Genomic DNA, 19,652 nt, shown 5'->3' with positions numbered 1-19,652 from the left:
AGCCCAAGCTGACAGGACACAAGGACCTACTTGTACTCATTAACATTTGCAGCCTCAAGATTATGGAAACTTCATTAATACATACAGATGGGTTTCTGACTGCTAAACACCACGTTGTGGAAATCCAAATGGTGCAACATACTACTGTCAAAAACTAACTGAAAAAGAAGTGGTGGGATTCAAGTTATAGGTAGTATATGAATACACACACTGATAGTGTATATTTTGTAGGATGCTGCAGCCTCAAAATGCATCTCCACCCTACCTTAACAGAGCCCAAACCTCTCTTTAGAGCACAGAGGTGAGATAGCCAGTCTATTTAATTCTTTAACTCAAAGAGGTGAAGTCCTTTCAAAATGGAGTTCTGTTGGTAATAACAGTCTAAGCTGAACAAAGTCTTTTGCAACCTGGAGAATAATGGACCATGAATTATTCCCACTTAATTCTTCCCCCCCAGTCTTTGTATTTAAAAGACCTTAGTCTTTTCTTGATATAGGACAAATTAATGTTGAGAAGCGGTTCAGTAGAATGGAAAAAACCTATTTTCTACCCTATGCTATTATGAAATACAACCAGCAGGATGCCAGCTGGATTAGCTACTGTCTCTGTTTTTCAACAAAGAGAAGTGTGCTTTAGAAATTGGAGAAAGGGGGACAGGAAGGAAGGTTAAAATGAAATGTGGTCAGTAGAAATTTATTATGATGTACAAGGCATTTCAGATCCCTGCAGATACTGTTATGCCTCAACAGCTGGTGTCAAGGTGACAGCTACAAAGCAGAAGTGGAGTGTATGTAGTGAACTCATTCCACACAGCTCTATAGTTTATCATTTCGCACACTCACATTCACTCCAGTTAGCAAAATTCTGCAGTGCAGATTCATAACAAAGTTTAATTACACAAAATCCCCCAACCCTCCAGCAACAGGCTAACTATCATTATTCATTTTCATGTGTGTCATGCCTGAGAAAGCTTTGCATATTTCAGAAAGCTATGGATCAACTAAACCTGTCAAAATCCAATCTCTGTATACTTCAGGCTTCTACATTTGAGTAAATCAGCAGAGCTTTTATGGGTCCATAAAACTCTGACTCATCTTCTTCAGCCTGTTTTTTTTTCTTCCCCTCTATTTGTTCTCATTACCAGCTGAAGTTAATGAGAAGGCATTAAGGAATGATTTGCAGAGAGATTGGATTTCTGCTTATAATGGCCACAAAAATCAAACCTTCTTCCTCCTCACCACTAAGCCATTTGTAATTCATAACTTGATTAGTTAGTACTATACCAAAACAACATCTTCCAACTCCCGCTCATACACATGCACAAACACAAACACAGTTCTCTTGCACCTTGAGAGAAATGCCACCTACAGAAACAGAATCACAGATTTGTTTAGGTTAGAAAAGACCTTTAAGATCAAGTCCAACTGTTAACCCAGCACTTCCAAGGCCACCACTTGAACCATGTCCCTTAGCACCGTATCTACACATCTTTTAAATAACTCCAGGGATGGTGACTCCATCACTGTGCTGGGCAGCCTGTTCCAGTGCTTGATCACCCTTTAGGGAAAGAAGTTTTTCCTAATATCCAATCTAAACCTCCACTGGTGCATGTTAAGGCCGTTTCCTCTTGTCCTATTGCTTGTTACTTGGAAGAAGACACTCATCCCCACCTCACTACAACCTCCTTTCTGGTGCAAGAAAGCCCCTATATCTCAGAGAGTAAAAGTCATCATTCCCAATAGTTGTTGGCACATTCCTTGCCATTTTAATCATGCACTTCCACATCTAGATTAAACCCTGAAGGTGATTTTAGTCTGAATTTGTCAAATGCTTAATGCAATTTTCTTCCAAGACAGATTGCACCATAACGGCTAATTGGTAAGTCAGGGCTTTAAATATTTTGAATTGCTTAAAAAGAAGAATGATTTGTACTTAAATAGGGATATAGTAATGGGGTAAGGACTAACTGAGATTAAACAGTGAGTTGAGAATAGAGGGGATAGCTTCTAAATGAAGCTTTGTAACAAATCTCTCCCATACTTCCAATCTAAGATAGTAATGTCAAAGAAGAGTATCTCAAATCTCAGTAGGCATATTAAAAATGCATGTGTCTATTACTATGCATTGTTTTCATTAGTATCTGCTTATCCTCTTAATATTGGCATTTGGTAGTTACAGAACAAAATAAGCACACTACCTCTTAATCCTAAAATAGTGACATTTCAAGCCTCCTCTGTAAAGGCAGTATGGTAGCTGTAAGGAGATTTGATGGTAATCAGTTGCTACTTACTCGGTGGGTAAGGTACTGCTGTCCTGCCATCCTTCCCTACGGGGCGCTCCTCAGACCCCACTGTGGGCAGTTTCGATGACCGAAGAGCTGGTGATACAGCCTAAAAGCAGAATGATCACATACCATGCTAAAAATACACAACATACTGGAATTCAGAAGCTATTAAAGATCCTGAAAACTTTCTGAATGAGATCTCACAAGAAAAAAGTGTGCTTTCTTTTTCCCATCCACTCCCCCCAAAGGAGTCTGGATTTCTTTTTCCTCTCTTTCAACACTACAACAAAACAAAACCAAGTGTCTGAAATATTTGCCTGTCTATACCTTCCCATATAGATACGTACATATAAGCATATGTATCTATAGACACACAAGTTGTCTTGAAGATGTTATCACAAACACTCAGCTTGAAATTAATTTGACTACCTTACTTGCTTCCATGTTCAGACTATTCTGAGATAACAATGAAAACATAACACAGAGTAAGAATGCCATAAAGCATCACCTCAGGGACAGCTCAACATATGCAGGTTTTACGGCAGAAGAACATTAGGTCTAGCCAGGCCAACTTGACAGAAAAAGGTAATTTGACAGTCCTTTAGCAGATTTGCATATGAACTGCAACATCTGAAGTGTAGTTCGGGTGGAACCACTGAACAGGGTGAATTGGTAAATAACTTGGTGTACTTGAAAAGTACCGCCCAGAAGCAGCCATCAGACTTTTAAACACTAGTATCTACTATCAGTCAGTATAGGATCATCTCTGTATGGTTGTGGCTATATTAGATTAAGCTTAAATATAGCAATTCTTCTAATCTTTGCCTTTCTGTGTGTCTCAGGTTTTTTTCCCTAGTAACTGATGTAAACTTGCTTTGCCCTCTATATTTCCTAATATTCAGCAACTATTCCTCTTTGCACTGAAATAAACTGCTGTAGGAATAGAAAGAAACATGCCTCAGAGAATTACTGAAACTCAGTAAGGTTGAATTTATTTTTCTTTGGGTAGCTTCTCAGACAAGGTAAAAGAACAAATCATTGGTTAATGACTCTGTAACTCTCAAGAGAACACAAAATACTGACAAAAGCAAAGGACATGAAACTAGATGTAATGCATTTATGAAGCTTTACCTGTGGCAGTATTCGTACAGCCTGCCAAAGCAATGCCTGAATCAGCAAGGTAGCTGTATACAGGTTCCCTCAAGACTGAAAAACTGCCAGACAACACAAGCTTTGATATAACCTACATGATATATTCCTGAATTATACATACACAGTGATGATTTCTCACTTTGATAGATCTCCTGAAAGGATACCTCTCCTTGCTAGCACTTCTTCCTAGTTAAAATCCAAGCCTGCCTACCTGGAAACTCTCTCCTATCTATTAGGGAGAATCGTTCCCCCCCGGGATTAAATCCTGCTCCCCCTCTTTTCTTGACTAAGGTTTAACTCTACAGAATGCTCAGTCCTACAAAGACTTACACCAAGCTCATCTTCATCTGAGTTATCAAAGATATTATCTAAATCATGAAGTGATGGAGCCAGATCTGTCACCTGTGTGAGGCTACCAGAGCCTACGCGGCCTGCAGCATTGTCCTGCCGGGTGTCTGTCAAAAAGAAAGGGAAAAACAAGAAAAATGGGAGCAAATTTGAGAAACACATGAATGCTTTTTCTCAGTTTGAGTTCTCACTCTAAACAGGGGACAAGGAAGAATCACTAAGCCCCCTCTTCTATGGTGCAGCCTAGAAGCTGCTTTGCAGGTCTATCAGGAAAGAATGAAGGCAGCTACTGCTCAACTGCAGTGTTCTTAAAAATTTTAAAGTAATTATGTTATTAGAAAAAGGACAAGTAGAATCAGGGGTTTTTTTTTCCTATCCCAGGAGCTGTAGCCCTGATGTTAAAGTAAAATATTCAGTATGTGATTTTTCCTTTCAGACTTTATTAGGTAGTTTTGAACAGTTTTGTTTTGAGGATTGAATTGAAGAGCTTTTACTCACCAGCCTTGGGAGCAGAGCTGAAAATAGACATGGCATCTTTTCCATCAGGAACTGGTGTAGAATGACCCGTCGTGGGGATCTCCTTGGTACCAATTCCATCTTCTGACTATAAAAAAAGTCCAAATGTTTTTACTAGGCATTAAACTATTTATCAAACAACTGTTTTCCTATGTCAAGCCACGCTCAGGGCTCTGGATTAAATGCTTTGAGAAGCAAAAAAATAATTAAGAAGCGAAAAGAACACAGTTGTCTGCTGTTTATCTACATATCAGAGAACTATGGAGTAACTCTGTGCACTATTTACAAAGGATTCCATACACATCAGTCAACTTTGATAGCCAGCACATAGAACTGGCCACCTCCATTTCTTCAGGAAACATCCATTTGAAGTGTGGTGGTTACCGCATACGAACAAGTGAGTGACCTCCAGACTGGCTAAGATACATAAGGATCATGCATATGGAGCAGGTGATGACCTAAGAACAGTGATCAAAGTGCTTTCTTTCACATGTGGAAGAACCCCTCTAAGGAAATGTTTAAAGCCAGTACAGTCTCTTTGCCACCAATCCTCTCAGCAGAAGGCTATGTTAATTTTGCCCAAGAGAAGAGATCTGAGTTTTGCAGTGAAGTGATGTGTCAAGCAAGGAAAACAAAAAAGACCATTAAGTTCTTTCATCTGTACAAGGCTCAGAATTTTATTTCTTAGCTTAAATCTGGCACCTACTGCTGGTCAAGCTGAATATACATAAGCAGGAAGCATTCCTTGCCACAACAGTGTCTTCATAAGCAAACAGGTTGAGAAGGATACCAGCAAATACCAGTTCAAAACTATGATATGCCTGTGAGCCAGTGCAGGGCAGAAACACATCATTTCCGATTCTGATCTGTGGAATAGGCTTGTTTCTTTCTGAGAGCTGCAGAGCAAATCCTGTGCTACAGTAAGTCCAAAAAGAACATTAACAATAAAGACTCTGGATTTCCATGTTACCTTGCTCTTTTTCTGAGGATCTTTCTCAGCCCCAAGTTTGCATTTTTTATTGCCAGTGAAGCTGTACTTGATATCACCATCTTCAAAAGTGTAAGGATCACTCGCATCTCCCCAGCCTTCTCCAGGTTGTTGTATTAGAGGCAAGGGGTCAAGATAGTTCAATGGCTGCACTGGCTTCTGCTCTTCCAAAATTTTAAGCCGTTTATTAGGTTGTGCTAAGAGCCTGAAAGTGAAAATAAAGAAGCAAAAGTCATCATGAAACAAAACAAACACCAGCAAGGTGTTTACAGCAAGGAAAAACAACAGCTCTTAAGATCTGTAGCTGCCATACACCAAGACAGCCCACTCCATCCTCCTTAATCCAAGAGGAGTATGTTCTTTCCTCAAATAAACGATGCATTTGCCTATATTTGGTATTAAATAGCTTACTGTATTAAGAACTACTTTGGAACAATGAGCAAGTATTAATCTTGTCACTACATCAATCAAAACACTTTGAAGCATGCATCAGCTTTTCAGCCCAGCAAACTCCACTGTAATCACAAAAGCAAGGTTGTCATGACTCAGACCTTTTTCCTTAACTAATTTTAGCTGATCCATTTTCATTAACTACTCTCTGAAATGCATTTTTTTCTCTGCAATGTCAGAATGCCAAAGTAACTTTTAGGCTGGTGTAAAATGAATTCAAATTCTCATGCTAAAGTTATAAATACATACATTTGAATGAAAAAATAAATCCATCTTTAAAAAAACAATGAAGAGACAGCTAAAATTCCTTCAATTTAGGCAGTTCATGTTTTTCACCGAGGAAAACTCTGTTCACTGTAGTTTTCCTAATGTAACATTTATAAAAGATTAGAATTTGCCCTTTTCTGTGCACAGACCAGAGGGCCCATTGGGGTTCTTGTTTTCCATCCTACCAAGACTGAAGTTAACAGTAAAACTTCCATCAGTTTCAAATACTCACAGTGGGTTTCCAAAGAAGTAGTATTATTCCATGTGCAGTATCAGCATACACCACTGGACAAGCCACACTGAAGTGCCTCTACAGTGCTAGTAACAGAATTTCCCTCAAACCAAGCATTTATGTATCTGGAAGGCTGCATAACTAAACACAGGTGCTCTTTTTTTTTTAAATGGCCAAAAGACATAAGCTTAATAAAAACCTTATATTTGCTTAAATGACTGTGTTATAGGTTACAAAAAGATCAATTAGTTCTCATCATGTCCAACAGAAAGGCAGATATGAAAAAAGTAAGACACATTGTAATAGCATATTTCTATTTAAGCATTTAATGTTATCTACTTGTTTTAGTTTCAACTGAAAACAGAGTTTGGCCATGCTTGGAAATCACCCCCTCAGATCAGCTGGCATTCTCACCTCTTCAATGCAGTGCTGTCCGAGTTGATTTCCATCTTGGCATCATACCTCTCACATGGAAGATCTGGCGGCCTGAACTCTGGATCATCACTGGACGGGACATTGTAGGTCCTCCACATATCTAGTGACTCATTGTTCTGAATTATCCCACAGTATAATGCTGTCTCACTGACCTCTGCCATGAGAGGTAACCTCTGGCCAACAAGGACTGTCCTATCATCTAAGGTGGGCAATGGCTGAAGCTCCAGCCCACTGCCATAGAGTGCTGGGTTTACGGGTACAGAAGGCGGGTCCAGGTTCTCTGCTTCCTGACCTCTTGGCTGGGGGCTGAGTGTGGGAGGCAGAGGGGAAGTAGGGGAATGGGGTGAATCCATAGGATTCATATTCATTTGCTTGCTTGGATTTCTAGCAGGTATAGATAGCGGCTTCTCATATTTTCTGGAATTAGGGACTTCTAAAGAGGGCTCCATTCCTGCTAATCCCAGCTTCTGCCCTGATGTGTCCTGCTCCATGCATAGCTCTTCAGTCACAGAGGGCCGATGGTGAAATGGCATCATAGGCCTTTTTTGCAGTTTATCTCCTTTTTCCTGTCTCTCTGTTGTTTTGTGCTTCGAAGAGGCAGGAGGTGGCAATGATGAGGAGGATGATGTTCCCACGCTGAATCCTGGCTGATTTATCGTTGGGGGACGGTTGGAGCCAGCAGCACAACGCTGTTTGAAAACCTTGTGCCTGAAAGCAGACACAGAAACAAGTCACTGCACAGTTTAGACAGTTACCTGAGTTAATGGAAACAAATCAAAACAAAACAAAAACACCACAACAGCATTGAGAAATCTTATGTCTATTCCTGTTGTTCTAGCAGATTCTGGAATGGGCCCAGGATCTGGACCAGGTCAGTGAAGCCAACTCAGCTGCAGTTTCTCTGCCCAATATAATATGGATAAAGACAGTCTCCATAAAACAGCTTACAAAAGAAAGATCTATTGTTTATAAAAGCTTAGGACTGTTCCAATGGAATGTAATATAACAAAACAATCCAAGCTCCTGTTGCTTTTATTACCCTAAAGAAACCAGTCTTGCAGATAAAATGACTGCTGTGGACCGACCCCACTACTCTGGCACACTCTGGAGCATCTGTTACAAAAGATAGAGATGAGAGTCATTTTTGTTAGGTTCACACACTCAGTGCATAGCAGGATGCTTTCATGGCAGCTCCCTCCTCCTTATCAGGTAAGGAAACATAAGAGCAACTTTATCCCCAAACCAAAACCAAACCAAAAGAATACAACTACCAACTGATGAAGAAAGCATGAAAAAGTATTTTAAAATATTCAAAACAAACCAAACAAAACCAAGACATTAACATGCAAACTTATTACTGGCTTCATATTTTAATAGGGCTTCTTTTCAATTTGCACCCAGTATCTTTGAGACTGGGAAGCACAGGACTAAAATTCAGTATTTCAGATACTGCTAAGCTGTGTTTTCATCATGTGGCTGATGGGTCTCTAGGGACAGGACAAGGGGAATGGCTTTAATCTACCAGAGGGAGCTTGAGATGAGCTCTCAGGCAGAAGCTCTTCCCTGTGAGGGTGCTGAGGCGCTGGCACAGGGTGCCCAGAGAAGCTGTGGCTGCCTCATCCCTGGCAGTGTTCAAGGCCAGGTTTGACACAGGGGGCTTGGAGCAAGCTGCTCTAGTGGAAGGGGTCCCTTCCCATGACAGGGGTTTGGAAATGGATAAGCTTAAGGATTCCTTCCCACCCAAACCATTTATGATTTTATAATCCCCAAGGACTTAACAGGAACATCTAAGCCTCCATATTTTTATTGCTCATTTTTGTTGTTTGGGGTTCTTTTATTCAGTTGTCTAAACAACTTTTAGCTTTTTTAAGCTATGACTTACTGTGCTTAATATTTACACCTGTTTGAAGTGAAATACCATTTGAAAAGAAATCATTCCATCCCTATTATTGTTTATAAACTACAATATCTAGGGCAGTAACAATACATTTCAAACCATATAATGTGCTTTTGCTCACATAGAAAAGCTACATTATCACAAGTGGACTACTAAACTGAAAAAAGGCAATTCTGCTTTTATGACTTTGTTATGAAAATATCCAAGTTTTATAAAATACAGGGGCTGTCAAACAGTACAAATGCAACTTCTTGTACTTGCTGTATCATTTTCCTGTAACCACCATGTTGTGTAGCATTGTCCTGGCTGTCTTTGTGGGCTGTGCTGTTATCAGGACATGTTGCCAATTCTCTGCTGCAGCAGATGGTCTTTAGCTGCAATCACCCATGATGTGGAGCTAATGCCTTAGTAACTGCAGATTTGCCTTAAGCATGTTCTTGTAACATTAACTGACTCAATTCTCCATCATTCACTGTATTTTAACCGACTGCAGGAAATTATTTTAGACATTCTGTTCTTCAACACACAAAGCTGGGAATACAGAAGATTGAATTTGGTGCAGAGTACCAGCAACCCTTTAAGGCTGATTTTTATGATCTTATCTTGACATTCATACTCTCATCTATACAATACACAGAATGGGCACCATCATGACTGTAGCTGTATCACCGTCACTGCCTGGTTTCTGCAGCTATACAGAAAGTTCTTATTGCAGTTTGAAATCAGGCACTGTTTTAATTTCATGGATAATGTTTTAATTTCCCAGTTGCTGTATTTACTAACTCAAGCATGATGTAGTTATCACTAGAGGTATGAAAAGATGGTGTGAAATTGCAAATGCAGCTGAACCTCTCTGTAGAGCCAGCTTTCCATTGTCCACTACTGGTCTCCCATCCTTTCCAGGCAAAGCTTGACCTCAGTTTTCCACAGGAAACACTTGACACCTTGAGAAAACACTTATCTGTTCCACAGTCTTGAGTGTATCCATACAAGCAACTTATAATCAGATATATAATGTATATATAATATATGTCTAATGTAAAGAGCTGCAAGAGAGTAACACTTTCGCTCTGGATTTAGCACAGTCTCCAGGCTGAACACCCTGGAACTTTAAGCATTCATCAAACATGACAGATAATTTAATACACTCTTGAAGTGTTTGTGCAATAAGCTGTGATTTCTTTTTGATCAGGAGACAGTGACCATGCTGCAAAGGTTTTACATTCCCTTGGGTAGCTTTTGGTGTCATGAGTCATGGCAGACATGGAGTAAAGTGATTCTTGGGCCTATTTTTCCTTTTCCTCCAGAGACAGTAGCACTATCCCTCAATCACGATGCTTGGAAACTTAGGCAGCTTCTGTCCCTCTTCATCGTGAGTCTTATCACTCCAAACTTGAAAGCTCACATCTCTGAAAAGCTTGAAGGATGAGTTCATTACGAACAAGGAATGTTTGAGTGATTCTACCCACATTCTCTAGCCTAGAATAATTTTTCCACTCAACTACTGCAAGTGACAATGATACAAGGTGTGCATTGATCCACCTGAACATGAGTGATGATCAGAGTTTTGATATCAGAGTTCCCTCTTCTCTCAGCTAAAACATAACTCCCTTTTGTAAGTGTACCTGTGTCAAATTAAACGGGGCTCTTCCAATATGATAAATGCTTACTTTCGTCAAAGCTCACCTGGAACAAGAACAACTGACTCTTTGGACTGGATCCACAAAATCCCACGAAACAGCATTGTTAGGAACTTCCTCTTCCATATTTGCAGTTGTGATTTGATTCCTCCTGAAGAAGATAAAATTATTTTAGTTGTTATCACTACTAACATTTTAAAAAAGCATATGCATAAATGCGCATCTGTTCTCCTTAAATACATCACGAAACAGAATTCTGTATTTAACAGTAGTTCCCTTTACTACTCCTTAAAACTTACAGTCGGATTTCTATGGGAGGATGATACCAGCTCTATGTCAGATACCTCTGTCTGGAGTTTGAGCACAAGCAGCAAGGGACAAGCAATTTCAACTGCATCTGGAAATTCTTCTGACATATCCAATGAGGAAATTACATGAGAATAGTGAAAAATAGAGCTTTCATACACTTTAAATCTCCAGTAATGAAGGCCTACGATACTAACAACATGAATTCACCATATCCTTGTTGACTGGAATTTTAGCCTAACATGTAAAGCGCTTTCCAATTATTATTACCCTTAAAGTTCTAACTATGAAATACATCCTACTTGTCCTTCAGTCACCCAACTTTCAGTCTCATAACAACAATTAGAGCTAGAAACTGCAATCAATAAATCTGACAGCAGCTAGCTAAAGGCGCATTTGATAGATTTGTGACATCAAAGACTGTCACAATTAAGATACACAACTGCAAATACAATGTTAAGTGTCAGGAGTTTTCAGCTGAATGCAGGAACAAATTTTCTTTGATAATCTGTTCTGCATCATTAGCTTTGATTAGTGGCCAAAGAATTCTGTGAGGAATAACATTATCTAAAGCAAAACTGTTAGGATGTTAATTATATATATTCTGTGTTTGTTATAACAAGCCATCAGGACTGCTGCCTTACTTGGATTGTGACCTGTTGAGAATGCACTCCTTCCAGACACGGTGAACCATGTGATTGTGAAATTTTGGAGTAATCTTGCCTGATTTCTTTGGACTGTGCACACTAACTGTCCCCTCCTGTACAGCTGAATGGCTGATATTGCTCTGAGAGCATCCACTTTCTCCTGCAATATAAATAAAGCATTGATGTTACAGCTTATCTTTATACTCACATTTGATATTTTTTTCCTGAAAAAAAACTTTGCCTGCTATATATTAAGAAATTCAATAATTTCTGTAAACTATTTTAAAGCAAGAATCAGTTCTTAATACTCAAGATAAAACCTCACTGAAAAAATAAGTGGATTAGTGTGATGCTATTTCTTTATAGTATGCTTGAATTGAAATACCAGAATCAAAACATGCGTTGGTGAAATCTTACAGTTGAGATGTATACTAATACAGAAGTTCTGCAACAGTTTATTAGTGTATACTATTAACATAATATGAGAAGTTCTCAGTAATGCTGTATGATTATCAAAGAGATAGCAAATGAAGATATTACTTCAACATGTTAATAGCCTGAAAGTTCTGATTTACATTCTGCACTTCATTTCTTTCCATCTGTGCTGCAGAAATGCCACCAGCAGATGTTTCTTTTTCTTTATGAAATGTGGTTTTGTTTTAGAATAACTGAAATGTTAAGATTCATCTTTACAGACTCAAACTACAACAGCAGAGGGAGCTTTAGGTTCATTTGGCCTGGTGGCTGAGCAACACTGCTCTGGATGGAACAGTAAGGAAGGATATGCCGCATTTTAACAAGGTCAAATCAGTGTACAGAACACTTTGTCCTCCTGCTTGTCACTATTTAAGAAGCTTTAAGAATGAAAGGCTGAAAGGATTCAGTGCTCTACATCACTGCAACTAATAGGGTAATTCTGCTGATTTTGATTAGGTGACTTTCAAAACACAACTTTTAGAATTGCGTGCAAGCTGCCCAACCCTCTGTCTTTGAGTCTTCGTGCTTGTGTATTTTCTTCTCCAGTCAAAGCTCTAAATTTCTTTCACTGGCTTTCAAATGTTCTGTAATATTATGAACTTGACAGATGATCAAAAAAAAAAAAACAACCCAGGTCAAAATTCTGAATTAGCAAATCTGGTCTTGTTTGGGAGAGAGGAATGTGGGTATATAACCAAACCCAAGTCCAACACACACACATATATATACATGGCACGCATCAGAGGCAAGAGAGTCACAACTGCCAGGGAACAAAAAAGGTGTGATGGAAAGGGGAGGCTAGGAGGTATGAAAGGATAACCAAGGAGCTAGGAGAGCTTTCAAGTTACATTAGAGTGCATTAACTATTGTTTTCCAAAACTCTGCAATCTGTTTATACTATACAGTACAGCAGTACATGCCATAACGTGAAACAGAACCTCACAGCAGGCCAAAACATTTTGTACTCACACACAGATTTTTATAAATGAAAATCACTGACAGGATACTGGAACACACACAAATAGCTATGCCATGGAATGGTATAAACTGGAGGACACAAGCAGCCCCTCATCAGAGGTCACTTCACAATCCAGTCTCTTTTTACACATTAATAATTCCCTGCTTCCAGCAGCAATTTGTTTTGTTGTGTACTTGAGACACAATCACAGAAAATATGGTTGACCTGAAGAGATCACCACCTAGCTCATCCCCTACTTCAAAGCTGGATCAACGTATCTCACTAACCTGTTCTTTAAAACACACACCCCAACAAACCCCTAGGAAACCCTCAAGAACCCACCCACCTCTCTGCTAATGGACATGCTGTAACTTCCAACCAGTCAGCTTATTCTAATGTGTCATTATTATTCCTCAGAGCAAATTTTCCCTCATGTTTAGCCGAGTTTTGCTTTGCTCCAGTTTTGGTTCGTTACATGTTGGTTGCAGACAAATTATTCTTTTTCCCCTGTTATGTCTCTGAAGACTATTCTACCATTTCTCCTTCAAATTTCTTTCCTCTAGACTAAACAATCTCAATTCTTCCCATCTTTTCTGTAGGTCCTGTTTGGAACATCTATAATCATTCCCACTGCAGTTTTCTGGACTCCATCCAATTTGTCCACATCCTTGAGTGTTCAGAACCAGTGATGGTACTACAGCCACATTTTTACTAGTATAGGGCAGGACTGAAGTATCATTCATCTGCCTAAGACTAATCCAGCTTATGTATCCCATTTACAGATTCTGAACTGCATGACATGGTTTTCCATTACATTTCTCCAACTTTTCAAGGCCTTTGAAAATGATGCCCAATATAATAGAAAGGAATCCTTTCATTGTTGGCTGAAGAGGCACCCCTCTGATCCTATTTCATGTTGTCCTCAAACAACGGCAGAGATCAAACACAAACTGTGCCTGCCAGACTGAACAATATGAACACTGTTTAGATATTACTAGTTTATAAATATTCTAAAATAGAATCCCCTTGTGATATTGTACAAGTTTAACAGGGATCTGAAGAATTTAAAAATACAATAGCACATTACAATATGCATCAATACTTCATCAGGGATTGCTATTTACAAGTCTGTTCATTTGGCCTGGTGGTTCATTCAAGCTATCTTGCTTCAGGTAGCTACTGAAAAGCTTCTTGCTTATTGTAACTATCAGTTGAGTTGGAAAAAAAAACATTATTCAAAGTGAATTTAAATCTCACATTTTATATTATTAGCAGTAATTACTGCTAAGAAAGATTGACTTTCTCAATGTGACAGAACTATCTAATAAAGGCTAAGTGAGTTTGCTGGCTCCTTGGACCTCAGTGAGGCTCTAATAAGGATCTTTTATCCCCATCTGTCCAAGTTCAAGCAGAAGGTGGTTGTCCAGTGGTGAGTGGTTTCTAATGTGAGTGGTCAGAAGTTGCCTAGTGGTGAGTGATCTCTAATGACTTTGCTCATGTGACTCAAGTCAGAGAATCTCCCGTGAACTGGCACGGTCAGTTAACAGGCATCTACAAAGCATAAAACATGCCAGTATTTGCAAAATTACTATCAATAAAGGTTACAAGGAGAGCATGAGAAATCTAGGGGTGGAATCTTATCAATGTATACAAATACTTAACAGGGAGAACACAGAGAACATAACCAGTGGTGTTCAGTGAAAGGATAAGAGGTGATGGGCATAAAATGAAATACAGGAAATTTCATTTAAACATAAGAAAGAACTTCTTCCTGTGAAGGTGGTCAGCCGTTGGCTCCACTTGCCCAGAGAGGTTGTGCAGTCTCTGTCCTTGGAGTCTTTCAAAACCTAATTGGACAATGTGTGAGCAACCTGCTCTACCTGACCCTGCTCGGATAAGACAATCTCCAGAGGTCCCTTCCAGCTTCAGCTGTCTTGTAATTCTATTAACAACTGGCAAGTCTGGAAAGAGCAAGTTCAGAAGACAATATACACAGAAAAGTTGTAAACATGCCTAAAAACAGTTTTTGAGAAAGGGAAAAAATAACTTAATTTCTTTTTTCTACATCATGCGTTTTCCCTTTTTTTTAACTACTTATCTCAGAAGTTTGCACTCAAACAAACATTTCACTCCTCTGTTCCTTAGTTCTCATTTGAAATTGCAGTCCTGAATTTGTTACAGCACAACCACACAGACAGCAACTAATCACAGTCTTGTCTGTGTTCCAGGTGATGACAGGTTTTAGATATTTACTGCAATGTCTAAACAGCAACAGGACATGAATATTCATTTCAACAAAGGATATTAAGGATCTAGTATCTCACAGAGCAAGCATTTGGGTGGCTTCTGAGAATAGAACTACCATGGATCCAGTGAGATTAGAACTACCACGGATCTTGAAAGGGGCATACTCCATCCAGACAAAACATACATCTCACTTGCAAATATCATGCATCGCTGTTCGCCATCTGTGTATGATGCAAGCCTGTGCAGGCCTCATTTGGGAAGCCCAGCTCCTTCCTACCAGTTCCAGTGACTTATATATTTCTTTTGAATGGCCCTTAATTAAAAACTGACTGTGATGGGCAAAAAGAACACCTAACATTTGCAAATCCTTATACCAACAAGAATTCTTAGTTAAGTGCTGTATTTCTAGCTCTTTACAAAAAGAGAACATACTCCTATATGTTCACTGTACTCTTTAACCACAATGAATCAACACCCTACCTCCCATCCCAATGCAAGAAAATAAACACTAACCCTTCTAAACCACTGCCAGAATCCAGCCTCTCAGGTGTTGACACCACTGCACAAAAATAATGCATCTATTGAAAATGGAGTTTAACTGAATTCACAAAGTTTTGTAAAGATGTGTCTTCTTCAGGGGTGTTTGAAGCATTTGCATTCTTTTAACAGACCTACAGAAGAAGTCCTCTTCTAACTTTCTCTCTATTGCCTTTCTTTAATCTGCTACTGTTCATACTTACCCTCACTTATCATGAGCTATGTAAAACTGACTCCAGCCTCCTCACTTGCTTACCCATAACAGCCTGCTCTGGAGAAGTGGGTGGAGTAAGCGGCATCCCACAGGTACTAGCAGGATCTTTCATGCTTCCAAGCCCCTGCTGTCCCACATTTATATGGCCTCCAGTACTGGCAGTATTCTGTGACATGGGAATGTCACTCTGGGAGATGAGAACAAAGGCTGAAGGATATACCATCCTCACACCACCTACAAAGGAAAAGATAATAAAATCTGAAATATACCTGGTAATGCAGCAGCTCAAGCTACTTCAACCTATTTCCAATATCAATTAGACAAAACTTATTACCTGAAATATAAACAGCTAAGAAATTTCACATACTAATGTACATATAACCCTCTGTAACCAGTACAGAGCTGAAAAAAGGAGCCTAATACTGTGAATAATAGCATGTGGGATACAGGGAGTACAGAAGCTTGAGGCAAGATAACTAGTCAGATGTTCCAGTGTCAGGAGAGCTACAATAGGATATAGGAAAATTACAATGGCTCTCTCTGATTAATTAGATTTTGAAGAAAATAACCCTTCAGGCACAATACTGAAACTTACCAACAATGACTTCAACTGCCACAGGGAAATCATTGTCATATCCCAGCTCCTCTTCCTCTTTCATGCCTTCTTTTTTCTTCAGCACCATAGGATAGAAATACTGCCATTCCTCCATCAACTTCCGAGTTGCTGGGTCTGACATCTTGTATGACTGGCCCGTGAGTGTACCATTTAAACCATAAGGACTCACCAACACTGCAAAGTAAGAAACAGTTCCTCCAGTAGGTTTATTTAAACTATGGATTACTGAGTCTCTACCCCTCCAGCCTGAGTCACTGTTCCATCCACATCCTATTTAAGGATCTGTCTTCAGGGGAAAGCTACTGCAAAATCGGGTTTGAGTTTAAAGCCACGTTCCAGTACAGCCACCCTCACAGAGCTATACCCACACCTTTCTGCAGTTGAGATTAATAGTTTCCACAATCAGCTCATCCAATTGTACTGAAACAGCAAAGGGATGACCACACATGGAAGTAACAGAGGCAGATATTCAACAGGAGGAATTTTACCAGGAGCATATGGTGCTTGAGATTTCTCAGCATTAAGAAGGAGAGGTAACAGTATATACAGACAACTACAGTCATGTCAAATCAGGAGGACTCATTGCTCAACATGTATTTCCATTCATATTCAATTTTGCTTTTAGTCACATTTGATTTGAGAGAGTAATGAATTTAGCTCACTGAAATCAAACCTTCTATGAATCAAGTGTCTGAGCCTCTGTCAAAACTTTGTATCTAGAAACAAACTGTTTTTTAATAAAGCTTCTATAAATTGACATCTCTATAAATGCTCATTTTATAAGTCTCTGGGTGTATGCTTGATTTTATAAAGATTTCTTCCTTTAATTGCTTTGAAATTTTAATTTCAGTCTGAACTGAAGACAGTGTAACTCAATGACTCAAATATTCTTAAATTTTTTTGACACAGAGAATCACATAACAATTACATTATGAATAGGCTGTTAATTCTGTAAACCCCTCATTTCTCACACTGCCAAACAGTCACAGATACTTACAGTTTTTCATTGTTTCACACACACACCTCTTTTAAAAACAGAAGATTTGTCAGTCTCGATTGAAAAGCACTCCTGAATTAGGAGCTCTGCATTTATATTCATGTAGCACTGAAGTTCTAGATCTGAGCCCACTGACCTAGACACTGTGTAACAAAGTCAAATAAGTGGACTCCCTTAAGTAGCAAGTCTTTTTAAATAAAAGTGATAATTTCTGGTTTATTTATTAGCTCCAAGTACCTTTAGTCCAAGTAATGAATAGAAAGCTCTGGAAAATTCTCATTCCCATATGGCTGACTGAAGTCTTAACAACATCTCCCTTATGTCCACAACTTCCTGAACAGAATTTAACCTGTCTGAATAACTACTTAGTCTTACTTTATTCTCCTCTGAAGATAACACCACCAGGAGAGAAGACCTTGCCATGCATAAGTGAGGTTAAGCACATGAAGTTGCAAATCCAGCTCCCTTACCTTGGAATGGTGATGGTGAGGACTGGGCCATATGGATATGCTCTTCATTTATCAGGTAGATTGGCTGGTGCTGAGCAATCTCCACGCTTGTGCACACATTGCTTTCCCCATGGAGAAAGAATGTGAAGGCACACGACAAATGTTCACTGGAAGAGGGGGAAGACAAATGAGAAAGACATTCATTAGCATGTTAATGAACTTATAGGAGATAGTGATTCCACAGCCTTGGAGGCCAAATATATATACTCTTCTGTTTTATCACTTGTGCCTACTACGTACAGGTTCAGTGACTATCGATTACTATCCATATACAATAGAATGACCAGCCACCAGACAGCTGTTTGACCATGCTGGCAACTACCTCAAAGGTTTGTTTTCCTACTTAACAGAATCATAGAATCCTGGAATGGTTTAGCTTGGAAGGGACCTAAAAGCTCACTCAGTTCCAAGCCCCTGCCACAGGCAGGGACACCTTCCACTAGAGCAGGTTGCTCTAAGCCCTGTCCAACTTGGCCTTCTCAGTCTCCCCTCTATCAGGTTAAAGCCATTTGCCCTTGTCCTGTCCCTGCAGACCCTTATACAAAGTCCCTCTCCAGGTTTCCTGTAGGCCCCCTTAAGGTACCTGTTTTGATTAATATGATTACAAATGGGATTTTAACCAGGATTCAAGTAGTAAAAATAGGGCTTTTGAGAAATTCTTCAAAATTCACTCTCAATGAGTACTAGCTGAAAAGAAATAAAAAATGAATAGGAAAGATTTTTCTCTAACATCTCATGAGAATTTCCATTTAAGAAAACAAAAGCACATGAATATTACAAATAGTTGACAATGGTCTAAACTGAACCATGGATTTGCCACTGACAATCAAACTTAATTTGAAATGAATGGAATTTAAAATGTTCCCACTTCATTCTATCCAGAGAATGACCTCCCATCAAAGCTATTTGCTTAAATATTCCTTGCCACAAAGCCACAAGAAAGAAGAAAACAAAGAACATTCAAACTTTTTATCATCATTTTAATCAAGTAAAAATTCACAGAGCTGAAGCAGTAATTCTTCAGCATTTTTTCTGTCCAATACAAGAGCTGGGCATAGTTTTAGAGCTGTTGGCTTTGGCACCAGGCCACCCATAATGTAACCTGGATTCTAAAGACAGCTCTGAACTACCCTCACCAAAAAGAGAACACACAGGCAACTATAACAATTGCATTTCAGTACTGAAGTCAATCAGCTGCTCTGCTACTGTCAGCTAGTTATGAACAAAGCCACTGGTGGGCTAGAATAGGAAACTGGTTTAATCTCACTGAATTTCTGACTGATTCTACACACTGTGTAGAACAACTTTTTGTCCTGCACTACAAGTTACTCTTCTGTGAGCCTCAAATACTACCACAAAAACTGAACACAATGGTCAGCTGAGGAAAATACAGAGAGAAAAGCATACTTATATGGTAAGTAACCACCTAACCTCCTTGGTGCCATGGGACACAACTGGATCACTGTCTGCCATGGGTAAATCAGTATGTCACAGGTATTTCCATGCACCTGTCTTGCCCCAAAGAAAAAAACAAAGCAATTCATCTAAAAGTTAAATAAATTGAACAATAGATTTCCGCACATACAAGAAATACAAAAATAAAAGCAAAGCCCAATTATTTCATCAAACCCCATTAGTTTCCTTACAGAGGGTAATAGCCCTTAATATAAAAGAAGGTCTTAATAAATAAAAAAAGCATGAGAAATGTGGTCTAAAATCAAGCAGTGTTCAGCATACAGCAGGTCAGCCTTTCTGAAGCAGGGAACAAAGCTATTAGTAAAGCAGGCATTTGCAACTCCTGGTTTTAGGATGTTACATAGAAATTCTCCTGGTTCTGCAAGGGTTTGACTGTGAACATCTCACTTGCTTCTATTGACCTGACTCTAAACCCAGCCACTTGGGACCACCCAGGTCTCATTCAAGTCTCTTGTAAAG

At 39.2% G+C, this 19,652-nt stretch overlaps 1 protein-coding gene across 1 annotated transcript in view; it reads right to left on the bottom strand.

The window, feature by feature from the left end:
- The window catches only part of MED13L (mediator complex subunit 13L), a 183,161-nt gene that overhangs the window by 33,214 nt on the left and 130,295 nt on the right, over positions 1-19,652 (bottom strand). Inside the window, exons 5-14 of the mRNA XM_005147830.3 lie at positions 17,679-17,824; positions 16,191-16,385; positions 15,638-15,829; positions 11,160-11,322; positions 10,256-10,360; positions 6,652-7,380; positions 5,271-5,493; positions 4,283-4,388; positions 3,767-3,891; positions 2,291-2,390 (exon numbers count right to left, since the gene is read on the bottom strand). Coding sequence (XP_005147887.2) covers positions 2,291-2,390; positions 3,767-3,891; positions 4,283-4,388; positions 5,271-5,493; positions 6,652-7,380; positions 10,256-10,360; positions 11,160-11,322; positions 15,638-15,829; positions 16,191-16,385; positions 17,679-17,824 — 2,084 coding nt within the window. The remainder of the gene's footprint in view (positions 1-2,290; positions 2,391-3,766; positions 3,892-4,282; positions 4,389-5,270; positions 5,494-6,651; positions 7,381-10,255; positions 10,361-11,159; positions 11,323-15,637; positions 15,830-16,190; positions 16,386-17,678; positions 17,825-19,652) is intronic.

The sequence above is a fragment of the Melopsittacus undulatus genome, chromosome 12 (assembly GCF_012275295.1).
Source record: "Melopsittacus undulatus isolate bMelUnd1 chromosome 12, bMelUnd1.mat.Z, whole genome shotgun sequence".
In the NCBI taxonomy this organism is placed as follows: domain Eukaryota; kingdom Metazoa; phylum Chordata; class Aves; order Psittaciformes; family Psittaculidae; genus Melopsittacus; species Melopsittacus undulatus.
The sequence above is the reverse complement of the archived record's forward strand: the minus strand, read 5'-3'. Positions and strand labels throughout refer to the sequence as shown.